Source organism: Sturnus vulgaris, chromosome 15 (genome assembly GCF_052056855.1).
Source record: "Sturnus vulgaris isolate bStuVul1 chromosome 15, bStuVul1.hap1, whole genome shotgun sequence".
NCBI classification, from domain to species: domain Eukaryota; kingdom Metazoa; phylum Chordata; class Aves; order Passeriformes; family Sturnidae; genus Sturnus; species Sturnus vulgaris.
In genome coordinates this window covers 6979644-7003232 of record NC_142257.1, presented here as the reverse complement: position 1 = coordinate 7003232, position 23589 = coordinate 6979644, and the positions used below count along the sequence as shown (strand labels likewise).

Here is a 23589-nt window from a genome sequence, read left to right as displayed (position 1 = left end):
ATGACTTCCATTACATTTTGTTCATACTGATTTTTATTCAGTGTGCTGTAATATACTGCTTGTTCTCTTAAGCTTGAATTATTTTTATATTTCCTCTCTGAGCAGGCTGATCTTATTCTGAGATGCAAAAGATCCTCCCAGTGTAACCTAGTTTCTCCCTTGCTATTACTCAAACCACCGGATCTCATAAAAGAAAAAACTGATGGGTCACGAAATCTAAATAAGCCAATACAGACTTAAATAAAGCTGAAATTATTACTGGTTTGAAGATAGCCTCAATCTGAATGCAGAAGCAGAATTATTTTTTTGCTGTTTGTGCTGCTTTATGACCACCACAGCTGGATGGAAGGAGCCTTTTCTGACATTCAAGTGCTGATTCCTAAGGAAATTGCCAGTTCCCAGGCAATAAGGAACAGCTGTTTGTCACTGTTTTCCCACTGGGCTGTCACTGGAGATAGGCACTGAATGAAACAAAGATCCTGTCCTCTTCCTTCAGGGACGTGAGACATCAGTTTACAACTGACTTAAAAAACAGAAGTTAAGTATGTCCTCTTCCCCCTCCAATCTGTACTAAGTTGCCTTTGAAAGGGATGGGCTGCTTCTGAGCTCCTGCAGCCTGCAATGAATGTGTGAGGTTTTGTGCCCACTTTTTATAAAACTGAAACCCAAATCCTTCCTAAAGTGTACACCCTGTATCACACATTACTCCTCATGCAAACTGCAATGAAAGCTGCTTTTATGTGAGAAATACAATGACCTCAGAAGTCTGTATTACAAGGGACTGTACCACTTATTCTAGAATTATGTAAGCACTTTTCTTCCTTGTGGTTTTCACAGAACAGCAGCTCTTATTTTATATCTTTTAGAGCAAGGATTTGAAAAAAAATCAGATACACAGTTCCAGGTACTAAAGTACATCCATGTAGGAAGCACAGCATCAGAAGCAGAGCTGGGATGGGAAATTATATGCTTCTTAAAGTCAGATATCTCACCCTAACTTCAATATGTGAGAATTTGGTCAATTTAAGCAGATCTAAATTACATATCCTGGAACAAGCATATTGGCCTGAGTACTTAATGACACAGAACACACTGGGCACACTGCTGGAGTAGAAAACCATTGCATAAGCAAAAGTGTGGTTACTAAGAGAGGAAGGAGGCTGAAATGGCATTTAACTTAAATGCTCAACTCTACCAGCTAAGTAAATGTATCTGTATTTCATTCTACAGCATGTGATCGTATATGCACAAGAAATTTTAAAGATTATTTTCCCATTGAAAGCATAATATTTCAGCAGAACTCTTCCAACATATTGAAGCTCTTTTACATAAACAAATTTGCTAAATAATAACAACTTCCATCTCTTCCGTTTAAGAGGTCAATCTCTTCCCTTTTCTATTTTTAGCAAATACTCTTTCATGCTAACACTGGAAATGCTCAGGATTTGCTATTTTGCTGGGTTAGGGCACAGGCATATGCTTGCCTTTAAAAGCCACAAGTGTCTGGATGGAAAAGGTCACTCCCACATGCAAAAGAGTTTCACACCTCTGGCGGAAGTGCGCAAGAATAACGATGTGAAATGCCAATATCTGCTTGTGTTATCTACAAAAGACAGCAAGTTTTTGATGGCTTTGGTTTTAAAAAACAGAAAAACTTGGTGCCTTGACATAACTTAAGAACAAGATCATAGCCTAAACCAAGTTATTTAACCACTAACAGTACAGTCTCTGTGAAAGCTCTCAAAGCTCTTTAAAAATAAGCTGTAGCTGTCGCCACCTTCTTATTAAAGTTTAATAAGCTCAGCTTTTTAAACCACATAAAATTTTCATCAAGTTTCTCCTGACCTTTGTAAAAATCTAAAGAAAGAAAAAAGGTCATAAGAGCCCTTTCCCAATGGAGCAACTGTTTTGAAACGTGGACATTTGGAAGGAGCCTAGAGCCATGTAGGGGATAGAGAAGGCACAATTTAGTATTCCACAGACATTCATTAAATTACAGTTATATTTAAACTTTCACCATCCCAAGGGACCACACTAAGTACCGGCTACAGTGTGGTCATTGAAGAATGACATCCTTAGGAAAATCTACAGGATGCCCATGGGACCTGCAGCATCAGACACTATTTATAGCAACTGAAAAGGAAATCCTGTGCCCCAGCTGAGGCTTTGTAAGTTTGAATTTGTTTTAGGTCTGACAGAACACCAAAGAACTGGCCCACAGTCAGCTGCTGTGTATCAGCTGTAATTTGGGGGAAAAGGGGACAGTGACTAAAGGTCAAGAGGTTTCTAAGTTAGTCTTGACAGACAGGACAAAGAGGGCCCTGTGGATTTCCTGAGGTTTACCAACCCTTCTCAATAAAAGCCAAGGCACACTATGGAGGGTCATTAAATCCACACTAGTAAAACATTTACTCCTAAAGTTTATCTGTGTTTGAGTTGACAACTTGATTTAGTCTACATGTCTGAATACGGCCATACATAACTCAGTTCTTAAGCAAATAAAGAGTTGAAAAGGAATGTAAGAAAGGCATATTGGACAAAATTTTGGTTAAAATATATGACCAGGAGAATTAGGCTCTCCTTATCAATGGTGATCTTAAATAAAGTTGAAAGTTAACACAGACCTCTAAGCAACTCTACACCTTCGTTTTCTTACTCTAACATTCATGACAGATTATGGTTTGGGAATACTTTTGTACAATTTATGAATTACCTTAACTATTACAGGATGTATCCTTAAGAGCATGGAGAGAACTTGTAACATTTGCTCAGTGCTCCTATACACTACACAAGTTGATTCATAATTTAACTTTCCTCCTCATTCCCAACATATATCCAGTATGCATTACTCAGCCAACAAAGAATCCATCTTACTTTTGGACTTACACAAACCAAAACTCAAGTATTTTGCTTCAATTCTATTCTTTCTGTCATGCAGTAGGATCTATACCAGTTCTGCTCAGGATGAAAACACTTTGCTATATAAAAATCCTTGTCTGGCAACATGCTCTGCCTTGGAACAAAAAGGTTCTGAACACCAGTTTGATGGGCACTCCTTATTTGTTCTTTATTTACTATTGTATACAGAAATATTATCTTTGTAACTTAAGAGAAAAGAAGAGACCCCTTACCTGATTTCTGTCACGTGCACTTGTGTACCTGATCTTCTGGATGAAGTAAAATATTAACCACGCTGAAGAAATGATCATCAAAACAATGAATGATATTGACACAAAGACTAGAGAGCCCCGACTGAAGTTCTTCGGAGGAACACGGGACCCCACTGCTATGGCCATCAGGACAGAGATATTCTTCTCCAAGTAATTCAGGATCTCCTTAACCTTTGATTCTGTAATCATGACAGCAACAATGTCTCCAGTTCCTATAAAAAGGAGAAAAAAGTTCAATTTCTATTTAAAATTAACATAGCATGCTGCTTACGAGATTTCCCAAATGCAAAGCCATTTGACAACTCAAGAGATTTCAATCTAAGCCATCTATGGCACAGGGAATATGATACTGGGCACTCTACTCATGCCTTGTCCTTCAAACTCAGATTTTCAAATTAGGGCATTAACATGCAAACCCTTTGCAGCCCCACACAGAGTAACAGATCTCTACTGCTGGTTACACAGTACTTCCCATATTGTAACTACTGTGTGAAGTCTGAAGTAGCTTTCAAAAGTATGTTTGTTCCAGATCTGAAGCTGTGAATACCTAAACAGGCAACTCTCAGAAAAATATTTAGGAGATGAGTGAGAATATGAAAATATTGCTCAAGCATCCTTAGCATAGGCAGTGCTGTGGATGTTGCTGGGGAGAGTTATGCAAGTTCCCTTGCGTGGTTATGTGGCTGCAAAGTAGAAGAGAACTGAAAAAACTTGGCAGAAGTTTGACTGCTGATTTTATCACCCATACAAAGACACGCTTGATAGGATTGCAAAGAAGCTGTCAGCTTCATCAGCTCCATTTTCAGTGTGCAGCCCATCTGTTTTCATAGTGTCTTGCCTCTAGACTATCTCCTGTCCCAAAGGGAAAATTATTGGTACAACGGTAATAGGAAAACCATAAGCCTTGCTGAAAAAGAACAATATCACCTATACAGCAGAGAGAGCACCTATGTTTTAAAGCAAAGACCCCATTAAAAAAAGAGGATCTTGAACACAGGGTTATATTAAATTCAAAGAAAGAGAAGTTTTTGAAAAACCAAAGCCAGAAAGAAAAAAAAAAAAACCTTGTGAAGTTTCATTCTTATTCATTCAGACTTATTTGCTTCCTATACTAAAAACCCTTTCAAGACCTATTTTCAAAATGCTTGCAAGGTCTGTTCATCTGCTTGTTCCATCTGCTTGCTCCAATTCACATTCCCTCAGAGAGGAACTGTAGAAGGCAAACGACTTCAGCACCAAGATTCTGGATTTAGAGTGGATTTAAGCTACAGAGAACCTAGTGTGACAGTAGAGAACATGAGGTCCTATTTTAACACAAGGCATTTGTGCAAAGTCTTTTAATCAAAACTTAATTTTTAAGATGCTACTGTATCCACAAAATCATGTTCAAGATCCAAAAGAGCAGCATCTTTGAAACCCTGGGCACAATAACTGAGGGTGACAGCTATGAAATTTTCTAAAATGAGGACTTTTAATGGAGTTGTGCAACAGCCTTAAATGTTCTCTTGTTACTCTTTGAATCCACCATGCTAAATAGTAACATTTACAGTCACCATCATCAGTTTTCCTAATTAAGTTCACTAACATTGGTGATGCGGATTGTGCTGACAGAACTACTCTAAAGAATCAAAACTGATCATCTCAGAAATTAGAATTTGCAGAGTAATTGAAAAAAAAATTCCACAGCTCTCAAACTGCTTTCATCATGAAATTTAAACTTTTCTTTATTTAAAATTGAAATGGCAAAGTCATTCAGGTTTTGTTCTGCTAACATGGGACTGAATAGGAAAAGTTCAGTGTTTCCTTCTGAATATTTTTGAAACAGTGCCACAGTAATTCAAAAGCTTTGAATAGCAATGAAAACTCAACACAATTTATTTAATCTCTAGTATAGCACAGACTCACACAACATCAACTTTAATCCAGCTCTCAGGAGACACTTCAGCACCAAATTTGGTTTCATGCAAAAATAACCAATATATTTGATAGACAGCAAATCTCAGAGTAAAAGCCCATCACTAGCTTTATTTTCATGGAAATCTACCCAGATTCCTATCTGTCCAGTTGGGAAGATAGTTCCTGCCCAACCTTGCAGCACATTTCTTCAGCACAAGAGACACTCTTGCTGAAAGATCTTGTCTGTAAATGCACCACATGCTCCTGCAACCCCTAATCCCTTCAACTCAGAGAGTGCAAGATCAATCAAGAGCAGATAATTTACATTGCTTGATATTTTCCCTAGATTTCACTTCTGGTCTTCATATCTAGTTTAGACAGAGAAGAAAAGCAGGGAAGGGTACAGGAAGACTGTATTCCCCAGAGCACATGTTCTGCTAAGCTTCCCCAGTAGGAATTTATGCTAGTATCAAAAGATCACACTAAAGTACTCAGTGTAATATTCTAATATGATTTATAGTTAGCTACAAAGCAAAGATGACAAAGATCTTCTGATACTAGTCCAGTTCTATCTGAATCCAAAGTTAAAGCCTCTACCTATTCCCTGCTGCCCAGGGAATGTGACAAAGCTGACAATCTGTCACGCGTTTTATATAAAGCCCAGCACAATGGGAACCTCTGGCATCACTGCAAAGTGATTTGCATTCCAAATGACTCAGCTGGGAACAGTCAAAGTGCTACTGCTGCTTCTGACCCTGCTAGAGCCAAGGAGAACTGCAGAAAAGAAAAATAAATTGTGTCTGTTTAACATACTGAAGCTCAGTGGAAACTGGGACTTGGTTCATCCATATTTTTGTCAGGGGCATCACCCTAAATAATTTTAGCAAGAACTCCCTGTTTGAGAACAATTGGGGGCAGGAGGAGAGAGTGACTCATTTATTTTAAGCACCTTGAAGCCTTGTATTTCTGAAACTAGCAAAAAAAAATCCTCAGGTGAAGACAGAAAGACTAAGTGTTTGTGAAACTCAGAATATGGTCTTACTCCATAATCTTACAAAAAGCAATACTCCCCTCAGCCAAGAACACAGTGTCCAGAGAAAAGAATCTGGATTGCTTACTAAAGCTAATGAACTACACATGGAACCACAGATGACAAGCTAGGACAGACGGTAGGCATAAGATAAATATTGATGCCTGTAAACATAAATCATTTAATTGCTATCATCCAAGCCCAGGCAGCTCTCTCTAGCTTTTAATTTTACCATGTGCATGTTTAATTAGGATAGTTATACAACTCTCTGTATGAAAAGGGATGAAGTTGTGACTAATCATTAAATCTGTGTAATGTTACATTGTGAGAGCAGAAGACTGAAGAACTTAAAAGCTGAGAAGACAGTAAAAACAAGACTGGGAAAAACAACATCCAGAAGTTTCCTGTAGAGCTCATAAGGAAACTACTTTGCTCTCTCACTGACCTATTCACATCTCCTAGCAATTCTAAAAGATCATGCTTAGAAAGTCAATAAAAAGTCATCTCAAATAAATGTTATAAGTGTCACCACAGGCAAATATTTGCGGTGCTTTTGTTTTGTTGGGATTTTTTTTTGCAGTTTTTTTTTTTTTTTCACTGTTGTTGATTCTTGACTACCAAATGTTTATGTGAAGCTCAAAATGTGAATAACTATGTCCAGGATAGCAGCTGAAGCTGAAGACATTCATGGTTCAAAGAGCAGACTTCAGACACCTTCAATCCACCTAGCATCCACTGGAGGCTGCAGGGAATGGCAGCCCAGCCTGGCAAAATGCAACTGCCAATCAGGCTGCAATGCTTCAACCACCTTCTTGCAGATGGGGAGGGCAAAACCACCTCGAGTGTGGAAAGTGTCAGACCACCTGTAAGAAGCACTGAACTGCTGTGATTTGATGCAAAAAGGTTTGCAGAGAACTGAGAATTAAGTCACATACTCATTACAAAGGTCAGTGATTTGCTAATGGCTGATATTTTAAGCTAAAGTCCTTGCAAAAAGTCTCTGATAGTGGCTGCTGATGCTGCAGACACAGCATGAAGCACACAGACTGCACTTATCTCATGCTTGTGTAAGAATACTGTCCTCTCTTTAAATAGCAGAAAAATTTTACTGCAACTGAGTCCTTTCATCACTTCTTTCTGAAAAACCTAAAACGTAGCACATTTACCTGGATAATTCTGCTGGTGAAAATTTCAGAGTACTTCCTTAGAAAACACAAATTCCCCATTTCCTGATAAAGGTAAAGATTGGTCCAGACAATCACTTGAAAGCTGGATTCAGACAGTGAAATGCCACTGCCTTTCTCAGTGCAGCAATAGGATCATCATCATGATAATGTAATTGGAAATAAAACTGCCCATCCTCAAAAACCAGACTTCCCTATTCTTCTATTAAAATCCTGTAGCTGTGTGCTAAGCACTTCTGAATGCATTATGTCAGAAATAAAAAGACAGCAACACCTACTATTCAGTACCCAGGAAAGGGATCAGTCCTATTACTGTGAGCGACAGATTTCTTGGAATAACATCAACTAACAGTGAAGCCACTCCAACAGAATTTGGGAGCCCAGAAAATGACAAAAAAAGCAGGTAAGCACTAATGAAAGCTATGACTGTATATGAAATTTTGAGAGACTGATTGTGAGTTCTGTGAAAACACCAGAAGACATCTGAGCTGCATGAGAGCAGAGGTGGAAGCAAGGATTACCTCTACAAGGGAAAGGATTCAGCCACAGAGGATATAATCCATGGAACCTGTGAGGTAAAGGATAAGGGAAAGGCATACTGACTTGTAAGCAAAGCTGTGCTGCTAGAAAAAGTAGGCTTGGGAAGAACCGTCTTTAAATAAAAATTCCATGGCACGACAGTGGGGTAACCCACACATTTATCAGGTACCTTAACATTTTCGTCTGATGCAAAATAAAGAAATTTATTGTAAAGACTCTTACATTCTAAACAGGTTTACAGGAAAGCAGACACCAAGAGGACGAGCCTTGGCTTATCTTTAGAGTCATTAAAACCGGTCTAGCTGCACATATTTTTATTTTGATCTAATCAGAAAGTAAACAAGAGCACATCCAAGCTGTCAACACATAAGCAATCTCAAGAGTAGAATATGTTGTTTGAGATGTCCCAAATCAAATACTTCTGAAAACAGAAAAAGATCATAATATTTGACAGTTACTGCATTCTAAACAAGACAATAATTTAATGCCAGGAATATATATTAATTTTAAAATGAAACTGGTAGCATTTTAAAACATTTGTCTTCCTGTTGCCTTAATAATATTGAAAATGTTGAATTCTTGCCTATATGTAAACATTTAATTTAGGATGTCTATTTTATGTATGTCAGACACCAGAACAGATTTTACAAAATTACCATGAGAAAAATCATAAAGGGCAGCAGCATACGAAACTATTACCCAAAAGTCAGGCTTTCACAGTGTGCCTCAGTTAAATACAACCAGTGGAACAACTTTCTATCCCAAAACACTGAGCAGATATTTTCAGAAATCACAAAGCCTCTTTGCTGCACAAACCTATGCAAAACAACCTAAATAAAAAAGCTTCTGAAATTAAAACTTTAATTCTCTCTACTAAAGAGGACAAAGAAGTAAGTATTTCAAGTTCAGTGAGGAAAAGGCTTCTATGAAATAGTGTCAATGTGAGTCTGAAGAACACCCAAAACTCTTCTTTATAGCAAAGAGAACATCAACAGATTTCACTGTCAGGTAAAGAGAGGGTCCTGCTCTATGCCCTCTAAACATGATTACACACACTTCGGTGTTCTGCAGCATGCCAGGCACTGCTGTGCTGCAGACATAATGGACCATGACAAAGTCCTGCTCCTTTAAGAAAAGCAGGCATTGATTGAGGCATATGATTAGAAAACCAGCAACAGCAAGAGCAGCTTTTTAAAGAGGGGTGTGACACAATTAAATTCAAAACAAATATTAAAGCTTAATCAGATTCTTGTTGTGTTAGTCTGTAGCACATTAAGTTCACAAGTGATAAATAGTAAACTTATAAGCCCATCCTCCCTCATTAAACAAGAAACAATGCCTCATTATTATGTCCTTGCTGTATTTTTCATCAGCTTTATAATCCACTCTGACCAAGAGTTCCTAAAAGGAGAGCCAAATAGCAAAATCAGTTGAGAAAACGGTTGGGCTGTATTTAGATGACAACTGCTGACAAATTATCTCATAGACCAACTGCTCTATTCTGACACTTAGGGAAATGTTTCTTAAGGGAAATTTGCATAGAATCAAAACAGGTAGTCACAGCCACATCCTGATTCATTCACAAGTCCAAATCCTGCTGATACATGTGAGCTGGGGAGCAACGCCCCTGGATTTCCTCAAGCTTGTCAAGGTCAAGCTGTCTCTCTCCAAAACCCAACCCACTCCAGAAAACCAACACTCACTCACAGCCTCTCAAAGATACAACACAACATCAGTTTGTACAAAAGAGGTGTTGGGCTTCTCCGCAGATCATTTCCTCTTCACCCGCCTCACCCAAGGAGCTTGTCTCTATCTTCCATCTCAAGTCACATGACACAAAGCACTGCCAGAAAAATTAAGGTCCTCTATTAAGCCACAAGATGCACCCACCTCTTTATTGTTAGAGTCCCTCAAGTTCCAGAATCTCTGCTCAGTCTTTAAACATGCTACTTCAGTCCTTCTGATGGGCAGCAGGAGAACAGACCCATGGCCAGGCCAAGAAGGGGAGGGACTTTATAAAATCCCTGGAATTTGAACTGCAGCAGAGTTCCCCAAGAATAGTAGGGACATTGGGTTTGAGGGCTTGGGGTTTCTTGTGCTCCCCTCCTTGATAATTCCACTTATATCACATATTCACTTTCTGTGGAAGAACTTTTCTGGGAATTACATTTATATATATATTTTTTTGTGCATGTGACCTTTTGGGTTCTTTACGCTAGGAAAAACCAAGCCTAGACATGGGAAAAGCAGATAGATGTTGCAATGACTTTACAGACATTTCACACTCTTTCCATTCTTAGCAACGCTTATTTGCATCTGCTTCCATTGCAGTTTTATCTTTTTTAAAGGAAACAGACATTCCACCTAAATAATGCCGGAAGAATAAAAAAGCTTGGCACAAAGAAATGTAACACTTGATCATCCCCTTTCCACAATCTGTGCACAGATTTTTTATTTTCTTTTACTCACATTTTTACATGGCATTTAGCCATGTTTATGGCAAGTAAACTGATTTGCAGTCTCTTTTAAAGAATAAATACTTGCATTGTTAAGGTGTTAGTATGCTAACAAAGTAGACCAAATTTTATATTCAAACCTTGAACAAAAGCAAATTAATAAAAAGTTGAAGGATCACTAAGTTTTTACTAGGAAAAATGGTGTAATCCTAATACATTACATACCACTGAAAAACACTGTGTCACAGTTTCACGCATTTTTGAAACATCTACGTTCACCTATCTTCAGAAGGTATTTTTGCTAATTTGAAAACACCTTTTTTTTACTTTCTATACTTCTGAACAATGTCCAAAACCTGTTACAGTGTTACATTCTTGATTCATCAATAATATTAATGCAATGTAGACCTCATAGACCCATTCATAAATGTCAGTCACACTTGGATTTTGAGAATTGTCTCTTGCATTCTGTAGTGTGACCAGGGGCTAGCAGGTGGTTTACATTTTGCCATTTCTGGATAAGCAGTTTGCATTCCCACTAATGGATGGTGCAGCTCAAAAACCCAGGGATTTCTAAAAAGGGCAATTTGTCACACTCATGTATTTTCTTCTACAGACTTCTGTACATACCTATCAATCTGGACATGGACAGTCATTCCAAACAAATTCAGCAAAGCACCAAAGAGAAATGGCAAGACGGCCTTACCCAAGGACACTACAGAATACTTTGAGAGATTTATAAATAGCATATTCATAGATTAATATCATAAATTTGGTTCTACTGAGTCCATAGATATGGGGAATTACTTTGCTGCTGGAGCTCAGACTTTGGATAAGAAGAAGAATGTAATTACTTACAGCCACTAACAGTCCCATGGGCCTTTTCCCAGTCACAGAACTAATTACCCTTTCAGCTGGCTGAGTTAAAATGAGCCTGACTGCTGTTATTTCAGTTGTGGATGAGGCATGTATGACACAGAAACATTTGTAAGGAGTTCTGCAAGGTACCAAGGCTATGATGGCTCTGTAAAGGGGTTTCCCTGGATTGCCTTGAAGAGGCCAAGTGCTTCCTTATGGTCCAGAATCAGCACATCAGACACTCCTCTCACATCAGTGAGAGAGACTCCCATCTACTGTGTGAGAGATTTTCCTGATTGGTATATCTCCAAGGAATGTAATGGGAAACAATGGATCAACAATAAAGCTGTTGAACTTGTCCTCCATATTTTCAATTAGCAAACATAAACAAAAAATGATCAAATATATGTAAACTATGCTTAGACTATTAATTGTTTTGCCTTTTATAAAGCTTCAGCTTTAATGACTCAGCTCTTTTCACTAATATTCTAAGATAAATTAATAATAACACGTTTTAATAACAATATTGTAATATACAATAAAATTAGTTTTGACCTGGGGATTAAAAGTAGGTCTCAGTAATCCAGGGCAAGTTTTGCAGTGGGTTTGATGAAGAACTAAAATATTTGTCAGCACACACTTGTGCAAGATAATCTGCAGTGCACCCCGCCAGAGCTTTCATGCAGCAGTTCAGCTGCGAGTTACATGAAGAGACATTTGTGAGAAAAAGGCAAGCAGCAGAGTTAAGAGATGAGCTGCTCAGGGATCAGTGCCACAACAGAGCACAGTGGCACTTGGACTGCTGGTTCTCTGTAATTGTACCCACTCCGAGTGAGGGCAAGAACGTGGAACAGCCATCAGATGGCAACAACTTCAGATTGCTTCCTGTCCCTCCTGCCTCTGACCCAGTGACCTAAAACAATCCACAGAACATACAGGCAGATTTAGCACAGTTCAAAGCAAGTACAGCCCTTGCTTCCCACGCCAGTGTGCTTTTTAGGTGAACTGAGGATGACAAATCCTTCCCTTGGAAGGAACCTGTTTCTGAGAGCAGCCTGTGTTGGACAGCTCTTGCACAGCGCCATGGCAGGGAAACATCACCTGTGCACATCATGGAACAGAAACACCTTGCTCCAGAACATTCACGAGTTGTTTCTTTAGAAGAGCAATGAAGACTGATCTTGATGACATGTCTGCATCTTCGTTCAAAAGACCTTAAAAGATTTACCTGTATTAGGTAAATCTTCTAAAAATAGTGTTATATTAGAAGTTGTTTATATACTTTTGGAAATTTCTTAGGTGCTGATAAACCATAGTTATTGAAATCCAGCAACTTCGTTTTGACACTGCCTTCTACATGTATTTTTCTGTTCCCATAAATTCTAAATATGAAATTTGAATTTTAGAGGCGTGTTTGGCATATATTCTTTCCTATAAATATAAATGAAAGTCTGGATTTTAAGAGAGAAATTCAATATCATAAAACCAGAGAATGGTTTGGAAGGGACCTTAAAAAATATCCAGTTCCAATCTCCCCAAATTTAACTATTTTGTACTTAACAGGATTGTCTCTACCATACACAAACAAAAAAGGAATTAAAATGTTATTTAACCTGAATTTTCTTCCTTTTCCCATAACTGATTATAAAGGAGACAGCTACTACTTATTTTCTCCACCACACAGGCTCTTTTTTACATCAGACACTATCAGTTTTGCTTCAACAGAAGCAGCAAGCAAACCACTCATAAAACTGCCTTCCTGCCAGTGACATCATCGTCTAACATAACCTATGCTGGGAAGGGTGTCCTTTGCTTAGGTTGATAAAAGACATCTACAGGATTGTGTAAAATAACTATACATTGACATGTACAAGGATAGACACAAAGAAAAAAAAAAAAAAAAGAAAGTTGACCGATTCCTGAAGGTTATTACCTACTTTAAAACTCAAAGGTGAGAAAGAAGGGGCAGAGACTTGGTGGACTATGACACAAGAGCAAGCAAATTCTGCTATTAGCAGCAGAAACTGTTCATTTGACACAGTGATGATAGACTGATTCCAGAGTGACAGTTGTTATCCAGCCACCAGAAGGAATTGCCATTCTGCTAAGTAATATCTTGAGTATGAACAAATTTCCATAAGAATAAAATTTTCAAATGTGTATTCAAGCATAAAATAGCTTGGATAAAATATTAATCCTAGAGGTGAAAAGTGCTTCCTAAGCTCTTTTCACAGGGAATCACCTCTCTGCAGGTGGGCAACATACATAAATCTGTGTAATGTGTTATTTATTTTTACCACAGACACTGTCTAAGCGGGTGATTGGAATTCATGCAAATATCCAAGCAGGAAAGCTAGCAGTTCATAGTGTGCATTATAAGCAGTTGCTGCTTTCCTCTCTGCTTCACCAGGAAGACAGAATATTTCTAAGGCTTGATTTGCAGCAGTACAAAGATTATGTTACAGTAATATAAAATAACACCATGTCTACTCTCTCCATCTATGGAAAGAAAATATAGAGTCATTAACTCAGTCATCATAACACACCTGCAAAATTATTTATGAAGATTGCATTTTTAAAGAAAAGAATACTGCACAGCAATAGATATCATATGGAGCTAACACCTACTTGGTGGCTCCATGCTCACTTGCTATCAACTCCAACATATTAATTTAATCAGTGCAGAACAGCTCTCAAATACATAGGGTCAGCTCCTCCCAACTTTTAGGGACAGAAAATACTAAAGAGAAGTGACATAGTGCACCGGAATATCTAATTAGCAGATCACACAGAATCAATTAGGTTGGAAGAGCCCTCTGAGATGATGTGGTTGTTCACCACCTAAAAAGCACACAAGCAGTGCTATAGTTGAAGAGGCAGAAAAAGGAAGACCAGGGAATAGCTTGAATGTGTGCAAGTCTGCTTTACACACATTCTTAGAAAATACTCATCCTGTAAGCACAGGGTCAGGAATCTGTCTCCCACCTGGAATAACTCTCAAGAAGGGGAATGCTGGATTACAAACCCTCCCTTTGCTGAGGCTAACACCAAAGGACTAGTCTACATTTCAATTACACACAATTACAGTTCCTCCATCAGCCCACCAGGAAGTTACTTGCAGGAAGCTCTGCAAAGCGATTGCTGAGGAAATCCTTCACATGTCCATGACACAATCAAAACAAAGGGTGTGGAGCAACATTTCTCTTCATTACAGGTGCTACTTCAGTTCTAGGAAATTACGTTTAGCCTGCCATGTAGTTTGAAAACTTAAGTCCAACATCAATTTTGGAATAGAGTCTTCAGCCCAAACTAGTGCAGATTCCAGAGTACACTGAGCACGTGCACCTAAAACCCAATATTTCATATATACAAAGCTAAAATGTGCATAATCTCCAGTAACTTCGTTTTTTTGAAGCTTACCGCAAATAAAAGTAAGTATTTGGAACTCAACATGCTGAAGACAGTATCAGTCTTTTTCCTACTACCCAAACAGCTGCCTGGCTAACTTGCAAGACACTCTTTTACCCACAGCAGCTCTCAAATTTTACATTTTGAGATGGTATTTCAACCAACTAGAACTACTGAGATATTGATAAGGTTTCAAAGACAACACACTGGTCTTCTGAGCTGATACAGGGAGTGAACAAGGATTTCCTACTAAAAGACCGACCCCATCTTACTGCTGTAAAGCAACTGTCAAATCTAATAGCATTATGAGAAAGAAGGTATTAAAGTTATAATCAAACCCATTATATGATTTAATGTGTAACAGAGCCAACAATGCTAAAGCTGTATTAGTAGCAGTAGTAGCCTTTTTTCCTGACACAGAGGTATTCCAGACCATGGTAAAATACAAATCATAGGTAAATAGAGCACATTTATATAAATATTCCTACAGGTAGTTCAAAGAGTCCAGAGCTGAAGGTTTAAGAGGGCATTAAAACTGTAGAGAAGAAATGGGGGATATTAAAAAAAAAAAAAAAAAAAAAAGGGAAGGTAGCAAAAAATATTTCACTAGAACACGGAACTTTTTGCCTGCAGATTACTTATCAAAACGTCTTAGGAAGGTACCTGAGACAAAAATCAGTTGTCAACAGGCTCTGAATTGCTACATGGAGGTCAAAAGCCTCCTGCAAAATTCCTGTGTATAGAGAGTTGGGAAGGTCAAACCCCTCTAACATTTTCCTTGTTAAAAAAAAGAAACAAACAACCACAGCATTTCTTTAGTAAAGGAATTTAATTCTAATTGTGTGACAATATGCAGAGCAATAATTAAGAAATCCTAGTTTCCAAGCAACCCCCTATGCTAGAAGAGACTGAAAAGATTCTAAAAAAAAAATAAAAAAAAAATCAGCCAACAGTACCATCACCAAATATAATTAAGCTAAATAGTTCCAAAATGAGAAAACCCTCTGGAAAATGAAAAAGGTAGTTATCAGAATTGCAAAAGTAATTTTTAACTAAGGAAAATGTTTACATATGAGGCTTCCAGCAACAAAAGTATGTCAACAGGAACAGTAAAATTTTACACATAGGCAGCTGTAAAAAAAGAGCACTCTCTAGAAAAACAGACTTCCATCATTATTCTAGACAATTTACAGAGGAAACTGCCCTCCAAATGACTGTTTTGTTGATTCCTGTGTGGCACTCAGATTTTCATTGTAGAAGGAGAACTCTCTGTAAACTGTCATTAAAAAGGCATGCAAGCTCAGATCCCAAAATACAGCTGGTAACATTTGAAGGCCCCCACCAGAACAGTGAGTTGAAGACATGTTGCTACAGAATTCTCCAAGTTCAGATGCTTTGTAAAATTCTAGAACTTCCATTATATATGTACATTAGCTTCTCTTCTGCAGAAAGGTTTGAAAGATTGCTCAGATCTTACAGGCACTTCCTAACTGCAACACACCCACATCCCCACTGCAGAAGAAAGTGTTCCTCATGGGATAAAAGTATCCTAAAGGAAAATAACTTTTCAGAATTATTGGCTTATTCCATTACATTGCATATATTCAAATATCCTTGGGGAATGGGCTACTTCCAATACCATCTGTCCAATGCCAAGGGCTCTTTAGCAATAGTTTATATGGCAAAAGCATTATAGTTCAGGAGATTACATTTTATTTACCTTGATGAGTCATTGTGACAGGTTCATCACTGGATATATTGTTGTAAATGACCACAGCTGTGGCATTATGAGAAGCTGCTCGCAGTATTTTCTCTTTAAATGTACAGTTTCCTCTCTGTAGTAAAGCAATCCACTGCTTGGTATTTGGTGGGACCTGGAAACGTGTTCGAGGGTCACAGCCCAGACGATCTGCAACTGAAATGGGAAACAAATTTACACAGGCACCAATTTCTTTTAACAGGCAGAACAAAAAAAAAAAAAAAAAGAAAAATCCTAATTCCAAGTTGCTGAAGTACTTAAATGTTATGCACTAGGAAGCCACTATTATCTTGTGAAGAAAGCCTAAAGATAACTGTATTCTGCTGAAAAAAAGATTTTAAAAAAAGAAGCCTCACTCATTGAAAGCTGTGACTACATGCCCAAGAATTAGGCTCACTAACACAAGCTATTTTTAACTCCAGTGCAGCTAGAATAATGAATTCACATTCAAATCAATACCTGCCTAGAGGCCAAAAAACATTAGAATATGGTTCATCTGCTATAGGCATTTACAAAACAGCTGTTTATCAGTCATTCTGGGGAGTACAAGCCTTTTTCTTCTTCCTCATGCAGCCATAAATATCACTGCAGTGGGAAGTACAACTAAACAAAGCAGGTTGTGAAAACAAGATTTCAGAGTTATCTGCCATGTGCAGGCTACTGTAAAGAAGTACAATACTAAAAGCTGATTTTGTAAAACCCCAGCAGTCAACATCAGCTTTTTATATATGCACATTTTGTCTACAAGGAAATGTATTCAAATTCACAGAGAAACGAACGGGTTTGCAAACACAATGCACTTGTCAGCTAAAAAGGTATAGATGGTATAAAGGAAGAGTAACAGAAATGGCAAATGCCAGATGTCTGAATTCAACAGTGTGCAAAGCTCTTTTGTCCCTTATGATGGTGTAACATATCCTGGAACAACCCAAAGCCACAGAGCTGTGTACAACAGGCACAAAACCCAAGGCAGAAGTAATTTCACAGCAGCTGAAACAGATGAAAGACAGATCTGTTTGCACAACTGCAAACACAGTTTAGTCTGATACACTGGTCATATCATTAAAGGAATTTATAAATTTAGAGCCAACAACAGTTTATAATGCAAATATATTTATCCTTTCGAATGCCAAGAGCATAATAATCTTTGGCTACTAAAAATAGTTGGAATAAACAGTGATTTTTTCAAGGCATAAAAGACCAATTTATTTGCACAATAGCTCAGAAAACCCTACAGTTCTGCAATGTAAGATCAAATCAAATGAAGTCTCCCATAATTTTTTTTCTTTTCAAGAAGTGAGTTCAGCACAACTATGAGATTTCGGCAAAAAAATCTACCACCAATAAAATATCCAGTTTGACCTATTAGCTGGAAACAAAACAAAAGGTCTTTTTAAGCAATCTCAGCTTAACATAGCTGAAGTTAAAACCTGTAACAAAGGAGATTCGAAGAGCTAAAGATGTTTCCTGAAACAAGAAAATCTTCTGCTTGTCTAAAGAAAGCTGGTGCAGATGAATCTATACTGTGGCAGACATACAGGAAATTGTTGCATCTCTTAATTTGGACAAGAAGTGCCTCTCCCTGTTCCCCTGGAAGGAGGGTGGGGAGCCAGATACCAGCACATCCTTTTCACAATTGTTTTCAAGCCTGTATTAGATATCTCAGACATAGAGGGCTATTTTCTATATTTTTTCTTTCATACAAACATCAGGGAAAATCTGAAATACGGATGCTTGAAGCCAAACTTTATAGAGTGCTTTCTTCCATTACCCTGACATCATTACTGGAATCCCTGTGGAAATTGCCAGCTAGCACTGATCCACTGGTGATGGCCATCAAACATCAACAACCACAGAAGAGCATGTTCATGCCCACTGCACTTCTGCAGCTTGTCTTTGTAAACTTAAATTTGAGAACAGTATGTATTTTTAAAAGGAATTACAGTCCTTTTTGAAAAAGTGGAAGAATCACAAGACAGCACATATGCCACCAACCTTTTTGCCCTCTGTGTTAAGATAAAAGCTGATTTTTGCCCTTTGTTAAGATAAAAGCTGCATGATTCCCTCTTGTTCTGAATATGTCCACTCAAAAACATGGAAGGGGAAAAGCACCAGCAGACTGTGATAGGAAGTTTCTCAAGCCTTGAAAGCTAAAAATCCCATCCTTCTCCCATGAAATCATATTCCAGAATCTCAGGGATGATACATCTGTTGGAAAATACCATTTTGTAAATGGCTGCAATTCCACAGAATACCCTCAAACAGCCAAAAATAGATCTGAAAGTAGATACTATGGCCAACATAAATTTATCTAAAATATATGGGATTATTAAAAACAGTAATCTTAGAGATTGTGTACTGTTTCCTTTAGTACAATCATGATCAAAACTAAAATATGAAATGAAAACAAAAATGGCTACGAGAACAAGGTAATGGGTTATTACAGTGAAAAACCATAAAAGCATGAGGAGGCAGCATTCTCAAAATTTATGTAGGCACCTTGAAATTTTATGCTTGAAAAATTTTAGTTTAAAAAGCAACAGAAAAAGCAGTAAGAGATAACAGAAACTGCATCTGTGGGAAAAGTAGTACAAAATTCTCTACCACAGTAGAGATCAAAGTCTCTCTCAGCTGTGGACAGAGCTATGAAATGTTACTGGATAAAGCAACAGAATTAGGAAACAAGATATTAAGAGATTAAAGCTTTCCAGATATAGACCAACAAACACCACTCAAATGCTTACAGCATGTTATTCCTGACGAGGTGTATTCAGCATATCCTGATGAAAATTTAACAGCTGACAACATTAGCTCAGTACTATTTAAGTAATATAAAAACATTGAGGAATATCTGGTTGGTTTAGATAAATCTAAACTGTCTGCAAGTCACTTGAGATTTAATAAAAAGTCACAACCCACTTTTCTTTGCATTAGCATTCTATTGCACCACACAAATGTTAAGTAATCTTTTTGTTTCTAACTAAATAAAATTCAGAAACAACAGTGAAAAACGTGGGGTGTTCTGCTTGTTTTTTCAACAGACTGAAGATACTCTGAAAAGCGTGGAAGTCTTAAAATCACAGTCACCCTCTTAGAATACTGAGATGGTGACAATAAAACACCTCCTGTACAGCTCAGGTGTCAGGGATATCAGTGGGCACTGAAGGGGACACACATGAAGAGGGTCAGCCACGATCATCATTCACACTCTCCACGACCCTGTCATCTATGATCTGCTATCCAAAGTTCAACTAGAATCAACACCACATGGGTTGCAAGCATTAACTGGATAATCATAGAACTGTTTGGGTTGGAAAAGACCTCTAAGATCATTGATTCCAATCATTCATCTGGCACTGTTGTGTTCACCACGAAACCATGTTCCTGAGTACCACATCTACAAGTCTTTTAAATCCCTCTAGATATGGTGACTCTACCACTGCCCTGGGCAGTCTGGTTCAGTGCTTGACAGTCCTTCCAGTGATGAAATTTTTCCTAATATCGAATTTAACTCTGCCAGGCACAGCTTGAGGCAGTGTCCTCTCATTGTGCCACTTGCTACCTAGGAGAAGAGGCTTAACACCACCTGGCTCCACTCTCCTGTTAGGGAGCTTTAGACAGCAAGAAGGTCTTCCCCGAGCCTCCTTTTCTCCAGCTCCCTCAGCCTTTCCTCATCAGACCTGTGCTTCAGCCCCTTTCCCAGCTCCTTTGTCCTTCTCTGGACATGTTCCACTATCTCAAAGTCTTTCTTGTAGTAAGGGGCCCAAAACTGATGTTACTTGCCAGAATGAAAATAAACTTCACATGAAATTATTCTAAAACAAATCACTTGCACAGAAAAATATATGATCAGAAGCCACTCATGGAAATTCAGAAGATATAAGCATACAGAAAGCCATTTAAGTAAGTTTCCCTATAGGTGTACTACTCTTCTGGCTTACTTGAAATATAAGCTATTTACCCTGTCTGTCTCCAGGTTTATCTATGCATCATGTGTTGGCAAAAGCCCCAATTTTCTGTTAGAAGTGGAAGCCCGCTGGGTTAAAGAGCTATGTACAGTGTTGTTGTAAACATCTCCCTTCCTACCATAAGTCCCAACACCACAGAAGAGCCTCTTTACTGAAGAATCAGCTGTGATTTAAGTACCTACCATAAGGCTCATGTTTGTTTTCTGCTTTAGGAGAGCTTCAGTTTCCTTTTGCAGAATACATGAGGCTGCTCAATTTGTATAACTGTTTTCCTTGAGCATTTTTTGTAATTCAAGACCCCTTTCTGCTGAAGGATTAAGGTTTGTGACAGCATTTTAGGGATTCATGGGAAAAAAGTAGTTAATAATGCAACAGATTCAACCAAGGTTCCTCGACTACTGAAGAAGTAAATGCAAGCTCACATCAGCACAGCAACAGCACTTTCCTCCTTTTCCAATTGCCTGACCATGTTTTAGCCCTCTACCTGTAAGAAGGAGAGCCATTTTGTGGAGCAAAAATAAAATGAAAAGGGCAGCTCCCAGCAGCTTTGTCAGAAGTGCACATCTGTCTGAATGCAGATTGTTCCCTGGTTCTGAACTGTGGCTGGGTTTGCTTTTTCTCACACTATGTGTTCCTGCTGCTCTTGCATCGCTTGGAAGGCAAGTGTGACACCCCTCTTCAGCCACGGTTGCTGCACTGGCTGTTATCAGACTGTCCCCTTTTCACAGAAATATCCCACTCTCTGAGCAATAACCATTTTATTCTATGTAGGGTTTTTTTTTCCTCTTCCTTTTTTTTTTTCTCTCTCTAAAGGTCAGATATCTTGCTATTGATTTCATCTTTGCTAATACTGTACTCTGTAAAGCCAGCACCAGTTGCCAGAGCTGGTCTGTCTCAGCTACACATACAGAAATCATTTTAAAGTCTGACCTTCAGTCACTGTAATACAATAGCTGGAGAGACACCACTAGTATTTTGAGGGACAGCAGATCAGGAGGCTTGGTGGGAAAGAAACTACAGAGGAACACAGGAAGATTCAGTGCCATGCATGCTGCACCCCAAAGTGTTTCCTCCCTACAGTTCTGCTGCCCAGGTAGGTGCTATGTAGAAAACCTGACTGGTAAAATAAGACAGCTTTGTGCAACACATTAATTATAATCCTAGAATTCAGCTGGGAAATTCACAGAGGCAACTCAGCAGTGCTGATTGATTATTTCAAGGAATGGTATTAGTTATTTTCTATCCCATTAGGGCTTAACACATGCAATGGACATATTTTCTTTCAATGCATTACTACTTGTGTTATTATCAATACAGCCCTTATTCAAGCCAGTCATAATTGCTGTTTTACAAGGTGGTGCCAATGAACCAATGAGTTATGTACAGCAATGTTTTATTTTCAATAGCTCTTTCAGGTAATTGCTTTGACTAAAGCTGGCTTTAGCACGAAAAGAAACTCTTTGAACAAGAGGTAATCTGGTTTCAGGGAGGAAGTTAAACAAAAGAAAATCACTGAAGCTTAGAAGAGTCCTGTAATAGTTCAGATTTAATCTTGTTAGCTCAGTAAGTAGCCTACAATTATGGCTATATACTCCAATATATGACCTCCACTTTTGCTATCAATTAATGATTACTAATTAAGCTGAATACAAAGATCAATGACAAAGGACAAAAGCATGGCACAAGATTCTTCCTCCCCTATTCTCCTGATACATTTGCTTGTCACATTTTCCTAAGCCTTACTGGTTTGGATTCTGGGCCAGAATTTCTGTCTGAATGCTGCCTAAAGCTCTGCAGTTACCAGGAAACTGGCATTTCAAACCTTCTGCAGCTAAAACTTGTTCACACAACATATTTATGAAGTGCCAGATGCTACAAAATGCTGTAGTTACAGCACTATGCACAAGACATACCTCCTTCCTAACACTGAGCCAATATTGTTTCTTCCACACTTTCACCTTTTTCTACCATATGTTTTTCCTCACATTCTCAGTGTCTCCTTGCTCAGCCTCAACCCTTATAACTTTGGGAGAGCTCTCCTTTCTATGAGCTCCAAAGCAGCTTTCATATAACCACCACATCCCTACAAGCTCGTGAGACTCCATCCCTTTCCACCCCTCCTCATCCCCTCGTTCCTGACCTACTGGCTCAGTGAATTTTAACATTTCAAGTTTGATTCTGCTGCTATTTCCCTCCTATCAGCCCCATCACCAGTCCTGGTCGTCCTGCCTGCTTCCCAAGCCAGCCAAGGTGCACAAAACCTTATCTCCCAGTAAGCCCTGCAAGGGGACTCTTAAGAGCACACAAGACTGAATTTCCAGTCCTCACACTGGAATCCAAGCATAGAAAAAAGAAATAATCCAGATTCAACAGCCACAGAGAGTCCCGTTCCCTATGGAGAATGTGTTTGAGGGAACCAAGCCACAAAACATTGCAGTTTCTAGAACCATTAAGGTGAGTATTCAGTGGCCTCTAGCTTGGTTTGCCATGGCAAGGGGAATATGCCTGACACCTAAAGGTCTGCACCACTACTGGTGTCAGACACCCAACACCAAAGAAGAATAAAAGCACAGGTCATTGGAATGGCACAGGGCTGAACACTTGCACAGTGGGTGCACAGACATCCAGGAGCAGCCAGGCAGCTGCTGTGACAGGACTGGGCTCAAGTGACCTGGAAGTGTTCAAGGCTAGGCTGGACGAGGCTTCAGCCAGCCTGGCCTAGGTGTGTGTCCCTTCCCAAGACAGGGGGCTTGGAACTAGACAATCTTTAAGGTCCTTTCCAACCCAAACCACTCTGATTCTATGAAAATGTCTGATTGCAGAAAATCACAACAGATTAAGGGACTGAGAAGAATTCTGGAATCTCATTGAAGGAATACTATAAACCTGAACTAAACTATCAGAAAATCTGCATCAAATGTGAAGACACATTTCACTTCTATCCTTCCATGCACAAGAGGAGCTTTTTTTTTTTTTTTAATTTGCAAGCATTCATGTCCAGAAGTAGTTTAAAACACTTAAGAAATTAAGTCATGACAAGAGATTAACCAGTTAGAGGAGGTAAGAAAAGGAACTCAAAGTAGAAGAACGGAAGAGAGATTAATAAAGTAACTGTTGCTATCGTGCATTTAGTGTGCTTGGAAAAATATGCCCACACAGGTGCTGAATGTACACCTAGCAGCCAACTGTGACCAAGAGCTCGCTGGAGCTGCACTTTCACAAGTCACATTCACAGGCGGTCATGCCAATTACAGCCACCTTACTCCCAGGGGAACACTGCCTTTGAAAGCCCCTATCAATTTCACACAAGCTCTATAAAA

The 23589-nt window shown here is 38.7% G+C and overlaps 1 protein-coding gene across 4 annotated transcripts in view; it reads right to left on the bottom strand.

Annotated features, from left to right (window-relative positions):
- Positions 1-23589, bottom strand: part of RNF130 (ring finger protein 130) — a 55080-nt gene that overhangs the window by 27833 nt on the left and 3658 nt on the right. For all 4 annotated transcript variants that reach the window (XR_015806974.1, XM_014886910.2, XM_088173613.1 and 1 more), the window contains exons 2-3: positions 16263-16457; positions 3132-3382 (exon numbers count right to left, since the gene is read on the bottom strand). Coding sequence is in view for 3 of the 4 variants with exons in the window: in XM_014886910.2 (XP_014742396.1) it covers positions 3132-3382; positions 16263-16457 (446 nt within the window). In the remaining variant the exon portion in view is untranslated. The remainder of the gene's footprint in view (positions 1-3131; positions 3383-16262; positions 16458-23589) is intronic.